Source organism: Pocillopora verrucosa, chromosome 8, assembly GCF_036669915.1.
Source record: "Pocillopora verrucosa isolate sample1 chromosome 8, ASM3666991v2, whole genome shotgun sequence".
Lineage (NCBI taxonomy): Eukaryota > Metazoa > Cnidaria > Anthozoa > Scleractinia > Pocilloporidae > Pocillopora > Pocillopora verrucosa.
Window position 1 is genome coordinate 6950475 of NC_089319.1, and position 10880 is coordinate 6961354.

Here is a 10880-nt window from a genome sequence, read left to right on the forward strand (position 1 = left end):
GGTGTTGCGCCATCTTAGAAATAATGCATGTCTGGCTTAGCAAGCTCGCCGGGTTTTAATCCAACATGGCGAAAGCGTGACAAAGGTCTGTGACCAAAAAACGGAATTATCTGTTTTGCATCTTGATTTTACGTTTTGTAACACTAACATGTTAGAGTAAACTGAGAGGAAATCAAGGTCTCTAAAGCGAGTATAAAAGCTCTTTGGTTTCAAGGAGTCGTTCTTTTTGTACATTGGTGATTTTCCTTATCTCGATCGGTTTTGCTCTTTTCTATCCTATTAAAGCGAATTTTGCAATCTCGAAGACTGGCCGATTTTAGCTGGTTTCTTTTCGCCTCAATTCCCACTATAGTGACAAAAAATTCGTTGCTATATCAACCGTATAAAACTTACGCGAAAGCAAGGAAACCTATATGCTAGAAAGAATCAGTCACACTGTCACGCAACTGAAAACCTTTCAAGACTCCTGGTCGTGATCAATGAGAATATTTCGCCAGAACAGAACCCTAAAAACATTTCTCAGTGACTGAGCATCTTAAGGGTGCGTTCTGGTCAAAAAAAATTTAAAATCGTTATTTTTTTCGAAAATGTTTTGATGGCCTCTTTAGTTGGGCAAATCTGTCTAGTTTAAAGTTTTGATGTCAGTTTTTCCACTTCCAGTTTGCGAGTCAGTAAAAAATGAGGTTTTCTTAGCCTTGTTTTTTTGTTGTTTTTCGGTTTCCATGGCAACGGCTTCAAATTTTGCGTTATTTTTGCGATCGATGCGTTATAACTTGTTAAAACACGTTCCTACGGTCTGGTGTGACCAGAGTCCGTTCCACAGGTACAATCTTTTCGGTTCTAAGCTAGGTTACTAAGCCAATTCGGTTCTCGGCCAAAACACCGCGTTGCTCCATAATACTTTCGCACTGCTCCATAATACTTTCGCACTGCTCCATAATACTTTCGCACTGCTCCATAATACTTTCGCACTGCTCCATAATAATTTCGAATTACAATGCCAAAAGAAGGACGCAAACAAGCTGTTTTAAGGAAAAGTGTTTCGAAAAAGCGAAAAAGTGGTTTCAGAGGCACTTCAGTCCATGAATTAAAGCGCCAGAATAAAGAGAAACGGCCAAAAGTAGGAGTTACTTTCGTCGATGAAGACGATGTGGTCAGCGAGCTAATTCGTGTAATCTGTATGTAACGTATCTATCTTTCTAGCTACAATCTGCTTAACTTAATAGCTATGTTATGAAGTTTCTTAACTGTTTATTTTGTTTTGGCTCTTTTAGGCCATGTTGAGTTAGAAGAAGACTGTACAAGTAGATTTGGCTTGAGCAGTTCCATCTATGCCAGGTGTGATGAATGTGGAATGTCAGAACTACTTGCTACTGGATACCACAAATCTGATGCCACATTACCGAATACTATCCAAGGAAAAGATTTAAATCGGAGAGTTGTTTATGGTGCCTTTGAAATGGGTTTAGGAAGGGAAGGAATAGCCAAACTCTGCGAAGTGTTAGATATGCCTTTCAGTATTTCAATTGATACATGGTATAGACATGAGGATGCTCTCTTAGAAGCCCACACTGATGTCGTCCGAGAAGAACTGGCCAAGAACAGAGCTAAAGCTAGAAAACTTGCATTTCTAGAGATGGGTGAGGAAGATAACAATGAGAATGCAATAGCTGAAGTACCAGTGAGTTTTGATGGCACCTGGTCCAGGTGAGGCTATTCTGCCAATCACTGTGTAAGCTTCGTAATTTCAGCAGCATCTGGAAAAGTTCTTGACTTTGAGGTCATTTCTAAAGTCTGCAGTCAGTGTGACCAGAAAAAAGCCAATTGTACACAAGAGGCATTTGAGGATTGGTTGCAAACTCATGACTGTCAAGGCAGCTATGGTGGTTCCAGTCCAAGTATGGAAATGGAATGCGCTAAGCGATTATGGGGTAGGAGTGAACAATTTGGCTTAATGTACAAGTGGATGATATCTGATGAAGACTCAAAGTCTTATTCATCAATATGGAACATATATGGAGCATGTGACACTTGCAATTGCTTCGAGAAAATGGAACCAACATCTAAGGAGTACATTTCATGGACAGCTTCAAGTGATTACAAAGAATGGGAAGAGGGACATCTTCAAGGAACTGCTGATTGCAATCGAGTTATTAAACTTGATTGCATAGGCCATGTGCAGAAACATCTTGGAAAGGCCCTTTATGATTTCCAGAAGTCCACCACAAAACTGGAGGATGGCAAACCTGTTAAAGGTAGGAATGGAAGGCTGACCAAAACTGAAATAGAAAAACTTAAGAAATATTATGGAAAAGCTGTCCACAACAATGTCAATAGGGGCATCTCAACAACTGAAGAACGAGACAGAGCTGTGGCAAACATGAGAACAGAAATAAAGGCTGGCCTTTATCACTGTTTAAAGCTGCCATTAAAGGAAAGACATCAGTACTGCCCATCAAACTCTTGGTGCAAGTATAAGAAAGGTTTACCATGTCCAGACAAACCTCATCATCTTGATCCAGTTTTTAAAAAATGTCTTGAACCAATCTATGACAGACTGAGTGACCCTGCCCTCTTTGCAAGATGTTTGCCTGGCTACACACAGAATTCAAATGAATCTATAAATGCTTTGGTGTGGAATAAGTGCCCCAAGAGTAAATGGCATGGAAGAAAAAGAGTTCTGATGGCAACATGTTCTGCTAGTTTACACTTCAGCAGAGGTGCCTCCGTGAAGAACCAGGTCATGTTGAAGGCTGGACTGAATGTGGGGGTACATACAAGGAAAGAATTTAAGAGGAGAGATTCTAAAAGAGTAAAACAGGCTGAGGCAAGAGTGGACAAACAGTATAAGAACTACAGAATCATGAGGAGGCAGGCAAAACAAAGGGATGAAGAGCTGAGGTCCAACCGGGAAGGTGTGACATATGAGGCGGGAGGCTTCAATGATCTTGGACTGAACAGTGGACCATCAAGAAAGAGAAAAAAAAAAATGAACAGACATAAAAACCATTCCCTGGTGACATTTACTGCTGTTTGATATAGTATTATGGTGAAATATCAAAGCAAATCAGTAGTTGAGAGAATGGAAGTCATTTTCATTGTTTTTTTTATCTCTTTTACAAATGTTTAAAGCTATTTTCTGAAAAATGGCCATTTTTCCTACTGCCAGTACTGCCCCCTATTTTTTTGTCTCTTAGATTTAAGGTATGTTAGTCAAACTTGGCTCAAGTGTTTAACATATAGACTACTACAACTTAATGGGACAAAATTAGACCACATAAAGTAGAAGCATATTTACAGGCAAAAACATAAATTAAATGGTCATGTGGTTGCCATGGCAACAATATCCGCCGTAACCAAATTTTGCCCCATTAGGTTGTAGTCCCTTTTATATAGAGTTGATGTGCCAAACATAAGTTTATTTATTGCATTTTCATTAGAAACAAAAGGGGGCAGTGTATCAAGTCTAACAATAATATTTTATTTTATAGGGTTAATAATTAACTCCAGAAATGCATGGTCAGCAATTTAAGATCAATATTGAAGAAGGCATAATCAGGTGCCTCTTTGGTGAAAATGTGAGCCATTTAGGCTAAATATTAAATTTTTTATGAATTTTAAAAGTTGTGGTCACAATTGTCCTAGTTTTAGACCAGAATGATTTTAACCTCGGTTCCGGGGTCGCTCGTCTCCAGAGTACAGGAAGAAGATCAACCCAGGGATCAAGGTTTGAAGAGATTTGTCTTCCATTCTCATCATGCAATTTCAACTGCCGAATCGCTTCTACCGTATTTACCCTTGTATAATGCGCACTTTCTTTCTACGAAAATAACCATCAAAATCGCGGTGCGTATTATACACGGTTTCTATTGTTTTTCAAGTACGTCCTAATTTGCATACGTTAAAAACACAAGAAAGAAAGTAACAAACGCCATGTAGTAATTGGTCTTTATTGGCTTGAGTTAAATAATCTACCGATGAAACATTTTCAATTTCGATCCACAAACACAACAAAGAAAGTAACGAAAGTCTCGTAGTAATTGGTCTTTATTAGCTTGAGTTAAATAATCTACTGAAGAAACATTTTCAATTTCGATCCATAAATAAATTAAGTAGAGTATTTAAGAAACAGCTGACGAGATAAACATTACGATCGTACCGTATTACTGTAATCACAAGCGATAAGAAATTCGAAATGGTAACGAAACTTTCCACTGCAAAACGTCAGTTGTAGGAAGAATTAACGTTTTTTCTGCTCTGAAAACTTTTGTTTATGAAAAATTTGGTCAAAAATCGGGGTGCGTATTATACATGGGCGCGTATTATACACGGGGAAATACGGTACTCGCAAAGTTTACAGGGAGGAACGGATAAGGGATCAGTCGTCAATAGAAGAGTATAAAGGTGCGGAGGGGGGGCGGGGGGGTAAGAGAATTGAGCGTTTCTTTATCTATAGGGCCATCCCCCTCCCTTCCCCCTCTCCTCTTCACTAATTCTGCTCAACGTCAAACTTTTATACTTCAAATTCTGTTGATATTTGCACATTAAAACCATGCGGGGGGGGGGGGGGGGATACAGAATCTTATGGGGGATTGGAGTAGTTTGATTCAGACACGATCAAAATTCTCCGACCCCACCCCCTTCCCCGGCGAGTTACAAAGATCGATTCCTTTGTGAGAATTCTGTGGCATTAAGTTTATTTATATGCAATACTAGATATGCTAGCGGTTTCTTGGTTATTAAAATCATTGTCTCATGTTAGATCTAGATGAAAAGGAAAACAAACAAGCTGTCAACTTGAACTTCTTTTCCCGAAGTTAGCGTCTTTATGACTCATTAATCAAATACAAATTCCAGTAACAGACGATAATGATGAGATCAAGAGTCAAACCGTCACTTAATTCTGAGAATTTTTTCTTTCCTTTCCGTTACAGAAAATCTACTACTCCTAGATCTCAGAGTTTGCGATTTTGCAAAAGAGATTGTTCTTCGGTAACCATTCGGATTTAATATAAAATGTACAAGAGCTACAGACCGAATATACGATTACTTATCGCAAAATTTGATACAGTCTTAAATCGGCTCGTAATCACGCACGCGTATGAAGTACAGGCCCTGATCAAGCGGAGATGTTTTCCCGGAATAACAGAGCAGGACACGCTAAGTCGTTCAAATAATGCACGGTGCCTCTCAAAGAAGGCACATGTCTAATGAAGGTAAAAACCACACCGTGACATTCGATGAACTCTTTGTATCCTCCACCGCACCATGAGGATGGACCTCGGATGCGCCACACAATTTTATATGGTCTATTCGTCTCCAATAATATTGGATCATCGAAAAACACGTCAAATCCGTAATAATAACCATTTGTAAGAGCAACCTTTCTGGATAAATGCGTGCCTGAATGTTTTGTAAATGTTATCCAATCGCCATGATGTCTCTTTACTTCAACTGTGACATTGTATCGCTCGAAGCAGCCGAAAAGTTGAATGCCTAGCAGGTAGATGGTCTTATCGACAGAGAAAGCAAGCTCTCCCATCTTATCTCCATAGTTCCACTTTTCATCTCCACGCGGAGGATGGAAATTATCAAATCTAAGGCATAGATGAAAATCGACTCTTTGAGCCGGTGAAAACTGTAACGGGGTCTTCAGTTCATCCAGATAAAAACTCAACATGTGAGATATTTCCTCGTGTTTCAGAATGTTTTCCGTTTCTCTGGATATCGTCACAGATCTAAACTCTTCGTACGACATCAGAGGAAATCGAATCGCTTTCACAATTTCTTCCCCTAAAATAATTCTCCTTTCCTTTCCACCAAGCGTTATTCCTCGCCTCTCACATTCTTTTACGCCCCAGCGATCAACAGCTTTGAACAGTTCTACTTCTTTAATATTCAACACTTCTTTCTTCACAATAGATTCAACAACAGATCTCTCAACTGTAGCAAATTCGTCTGATGTCACAGCTCTTTCTGTCTGCTTCTCAATCACTTTCCAACATCGATTTTCCAAATCTGTATCTTCAAACATACGAGCACACGACAAAGTGCAAAAAACGTTTGATACCTTCACTTGGAATGCATGTTGCACAAATTGTTTGCAGCTCAAGGCGAGTTCAGGTGTCATGTACTTCTTCGCCAAATACCATAATTGAAGTACGTTACTTCCGCTCAAGTTCGCTTGGTCGCAGTAGATGTAGCGAAATAATTCTAACAAACTCTCGTACTCGCAGTCACTCAGTTCGATAGAGTCTTTAGTCTCCGGCAGTGGACCATAAAACATAGAATGGAACACACGACTACTGATTGCGAGCACAAATTTGTGAGCTGGGATGACCTTTCTAGTTTCACTTTCTTCGGTGGAGGCTTGAACAACAAAACTCACATCACTCATTTCCTTATTGTTGAAGAGAAATGCAATTTTTTCCTTCTTTGTTTGCCTGTGTGAGTGCCAAAGATCTTCAAGAGAAGGCATAGTTGCAATCTTTCCTAAGCTGCTGATGTTAGTAGGGGTTTTTTCCGAATATTCCTTGTTAATCAAATATTAATACAAACAAGGTTTGGGTACTGCTTCGCCTGTCAGAGATAGGCCTGGGGTTAAATTTGAAGGACACGTGATGTAGTCACGGTCTTAATCATATGCATACAAAATAATAATAAAAAAAAGAAATTGACAAGGTTCACACAGTGACACTAGACTCCTCAGTTAAATATCACTGCATTATATTTAAGTAGCTAAAGTGCTAAATGACGGCCTAAAGTTATACTGTCATTGAAATATTTTATAAATATCTCAATGACCCGGTACCTTGTATGTCAAACGAAAACCGGAATGTATACACCCAGGCCAAATCTCCAAAACTCTCAGTTAAGTTCAGTTATCAAAGACTTCACAGGTGTTGACTTTCTTAATCTTTAACACGATCATACTCGTTGTTTGTTAGATTTCGTAGGGATTTAAACACAGTGACAGGTGATGTACACTTAATGAATACTTCAGTTTGCGTTTATTTTTCTCACTTTATAATAGACGGCATGATTTTTAAAATAAAATAGGAAATGTCTTCCCACCCTCGCTTTCGTTATCAGTATTCTTGCTTTTAAGCCACTTCCCTTTTTCCTCTTCGTTTTTGTCGTCTTCATCTGATGATTATCATAGAGTTTGACATTCGTAGTCAAATCTTATAACCTGCTCTGGCTCCCCGTCTGTAGGGACGGGGACTAAACGAGCGTGCGAAAAATGACAGCCGTTCCCATGACAACCGCTTCCACTGTGCGCCCGCTTACAGGCCATTTTCTGCGCGTCCTTTTTTCCTCGAAAGCGTATCAGCGCCCGTTATTAAAGCCGATTCTTAACGATACTAAAAATGATTACAAATATTGCTACACATTTCCTTTAACTAAGAGGCGAACCACACGTTAATTGGCGATTCTGAAATGAATGTCCCCACCAAGCTGCCGGAGGAATATAAGTTCCCAATCGACGGCGCATTTGTGGCGTGTCCTTCATTGTTCCTTTCCTTGGAGTTTGTATAAACGGCAGAAGCGGTGTCGGTAAACCACTGAAGTATTTCATCAGGTTTATGACTTCACTTGTCGTTAGAATGTTACTGTCGGGTACGGCCGACATGAATTCTTTTTGTGACATCAGTGGGAACCGTATCCCCTGCACTATTCCGTCCCCGAGTATCCGTCGCTTTGATTCACAATTACTGAGGCTTTCAAGAAGGCCTTGTCTTTCGCTTTCTTTAGACACCCAGCGGTCAACAGCTTTGAATAATTCGAATTCTCTAATGTTTAACGATTCTCTGTTGACAATAGTCTCCACTCGACACCTCTCAAGATTAAAAAATTCCTCTGATTTCACGACACTGTCCGCATTCTTATCAATCAATTCCCAGCATCGCTCTAAAAGTTCATTTTTGTCGAACGCCTGAGCGTGTGGAAGAATACGCAACACATTGTATGCGTTCAGACTTTTCTGCAAATATTCGGTGCATTTATCGACGAGAGAGGGCACTATGTACTTGTTTGCTAGATATAACACTTGAAGGACGTTAGTTCCACTAAGATACGCCTCATCGCTATAGAGATAACGAAAGAACTCCAACAAGCTCTCATAATCACAGTCCGGTAGTTCTATCAGGTTTGAAACAGACTCAGCCATGTTCCCGCGAAACATGGCTTGAAACACAGGGCTGCTGATGGAAAGAACGAACTTGTGAGCTGGTATCACCTTACACTCGCCGCAAATCGACGATCTCGCTTTAAAATTCACATCGCTCAAGAACTCGTTGTTAAAGACAAACGCACATCTCTCTTTGATAGTTGGTCTGGAAGTTTGCCAATCTTTCTGTGCCTCCGATGTACACAACATTGCCGTTTCTTTTAACTAGCGCTCAGCTTTAAACGCTCTTACTGATCTTCTACGCTTCAACAAACGAATATATTTAGTCCCGGTATATAGCTGACGTCTCCTTGGTAAACAAGGACTCCAATACTTCACGGAAGGATGAGTGTGACGTAAATCTTGGACGGCTTAAAAATTTTCCTCGTGGAGCTGAAACGCTGCTTTTCTTTCTTTTTTTTTGAGTATCTTTTTTTATAACTTCCGTTTTATCCAAATCTTACTGATTCGATCTGAAGCATAGCCTCTGTCGAGCAATCAGTTTAATCTTATTGACAACATTCATGACGTATTCCGCATTTCTGTCGAGAATCATGTCATTCAAAATGTTCAGAGAACACACTCGAACAGTACACAATGTTTTACACAGGCATATATCTATTTATATCGATTCAAGGGAAACCGAAAATCAAAATTCACAAGACAGCCGGTGAACACTGAGTATCATGATGTCATATTTATTTCTGCTTCCTGATCAGGAAAGTTAGGGTCATCAGCCTTCAAGATGATATTTTTCTCAAAAAGTAAAAAAATATGAAACGTACAACCTACAGATGCAAGTGTTGATAATGATTTTTTTTTATTGTAAAGATTATTCTTACGGCTCTGCTTTTGTGACAGTTGAGAGACGGACAGCTCAAAAAGGTAAACCGTGTCAAGCAAGGTGCTTTCCCTTACAATCTTTCGCAACAATACTTGTCTTCAGTTTAAGATATTCTTAGGTATTATGTTGACAAGGCGTGAGGGGCTTTTCCCAGTTCTCTAAGGTTTTTACCTTACTTGGACTTGACCAAGACTTACAAAGAACTTACATGCTGAAAAAGTTGCGGAGGTGTGCACTGGAGGGCAAGGGATTATAGGGATTATTTTTCGTTAGAGAAGGAAGTCCATATGATATTTTATCCGCACTTATCTTTCAAACACCTCCTGACTGACAGCCTCACAGTGGTACTGTGCAAGGATCTAACTTTGTTCGTGCTGAAATTCAATAATTAGCAACAACGCTCATTGTTCAGCAAAATATATTTTTGGATAAAAATGTTGATGCTAGGGGTTGGTGTAAGGGGTTTTTCCCGTTTTGTCTGAGGGTTGTTTACCTTACGTGGACTTAACAAAGACCTTCTAATCGGTCAAAGAACATGCAGGGATTAAAATATTAGAGAAGAAAGCACTGGAGAGAAAGGAAAGTTGCAAGGGATTATCTGTCTTTCTTTGGGAAGTATACACAAGATATTTATCTGCACTTCTCTTTTAGTCACCTCCTGACTAACCGCCACACAGTGTAACTGTCTTGTTGTTGGGTTAGAAATTTACTCGTGTCATGTCTAAATCAGTACGATTTGTTTACCTTAGCAAGTGAAATAATCGAAAATTTGTCACAGTAAGAGAAGAGTTTTGAACTAAGCCTCTTCTCTGTCAATCGAGCCCGGAAATCGGCGTCATTCATAGAGGAACAAGTACGGGCGAGTCAGTCATGTCTTTATCTTCGACAGGAAAGTGCAGAATTGTGGGTTTCATCGGAAATAACGTGAGATTGAGGAAAATATCAACTCAAAAACAAATATCCCAAACGTGACTCACGATTACTTCGCCATAATTTGTAGTATTTGATCTTGCCATGTTTCCTCGCAATCCTTAACCCTTTCATCCCAAATCATCTAATTTCTCCATTAAATATCAGCAAGGAATCAAACATTAAGGTCATGAGAATATGGGAAAGGTTAATCAACTGAAGAACCTCTAAACTGTTAAACAAATTCTCCTAGCCAGCTCATTAGGAAATGTATAGAGAACAGTAGGGAGAATATTCATACTGATGTTTAGGTGTAAAAGGGTAAATGTTGTCCGGTACACGTTTCTCATACATTTGGCTCTAAGAATTCGGTACTAAATCAAATACACGCCCCCTAGATTAATATCTTTCGTTTTTCTTTTCAATATCTACTCATTAACGTAGTGAGATATTGAGAGGAGAAAGTCCTTTTTGGTCAACGCTTTAAATGAAAGTGTCCTTGTGTCCTGCAGATCTTCTTTGAAACTGAATGCTTAGTTAGCAAAGGTTGTTAACCCTTTAGCCTCTGAGAGTGACTAGCATCTAATTTCTCCTTACAGTATCAACCCTAAATCAAACATTAAGGTCATGAGAATAACGGAAATGATCAACAAGCACAGGAGCTCTAGATTGTTAAGCAAAATCTCCACGTCAGCACCTTAGGAAATGTATAGAAAACAGTATGGAGAATATGCATATTGATCTTAGGGTGTAAAGGGTTGATCGAAAATAGGCAAACAAAAAATCACGAAGAGCTAAGTTTGATAAGAATTGGGCATTAAACGAGACTTACACTGACGAATTTCTGACGTCGAGGCTTGCACGTGCGCTATCAGTCTTTAAGGGAATTGTAGTCTTCATTTAAAGTTTGTTAAAATCAAATACTTTAATATGAATAATTACCATTTTTTTGTAACT

At 39.3% G+C, this 10880-nt stretch overlaps 3 protein-coding genes and 1 pseudogene across 3 annotated transcripts; 2 read left to right on the forward strand and 2 right to left on the reverse strand.

Moving 5' to 3' along the window:
* The first annotated feature begins 656 nt into the window (after nt 1–656).
* On the forward strand, nt 657–1711 carry LOC136283198 (uncharacterized; annotated as a pseudogene).
* LOC131780742 (uncharacterized) lies at nt 1280–3781 on the forward strand. The gene has a single exon (XM_066171635.1). The coding sequence runs from the start codon at nt 1901–1903 to the stop codon at nt 3035–3037; it is 1137 nt and encodes a 378-aa protein (XP_066027732.1). The 5' UTR covers nt 1280–1900; the 3' UTR covers nt 3038–3781.
* A 250-nt stretch (nt 3782–4031) lies between these two features.
* LOC136283209 (BTB/POZ domain-containing protein 6-like) lies at nt 4032–6566 on the reverse strand. The gene has a single exon (XM_066171646.1). The coding sequence runs from the start codon at nt 6476–6478 to the stop codon at nt 5120–5122; it is 1359 nt and encodes a 452-aa protein (XP_066027743.1). The 5' UTR covers nt 6479–6566; the 3' UTR covers nt 4032–5119.
* A 437-nt stretch (nt 6567–7003) lies between these two features.
* On the reverse strand, nt 7004–8467 carry LOC136283064 (BTB/POZ domain-containing protein 6-like). The gene has a single exon (XM_066171244.1). It carries the CDS (start codon nt 8378–8380, stop codon nt 7400–7402), a length of 981 nt encoding a protein of 326 aa, XP_066027341.1. The 5' UTR covers nt 8381–8467; the 3' UTR covers nt 7004–7399.
* Nucleotides 8468–10880: the final 2413 nt, after the last annotated feature.

Coding starts and splice junctions, on each gene's coding strand:
- LOC136283209 (XM_066171646.1), bottom strand. CDS start 6,478: ATGCCTTCTCTTGAAGATCTTTGGCACTCACACAGGCAAACAAAGAAG.
- LOC136283064 (XM_066171244.1), bottom strand. CDS start 8,380: ATGTTGTGTACATCGGAGGCACAGAAAGATTGGCAAACTTCCAGACCA.
- LOC131780742 (XM_066171635.1), top strand. CDS start 1,901: ATGGAAATGGAATGCGCTAAGCGATTATGGGGTAGGAGTGAACAATTT.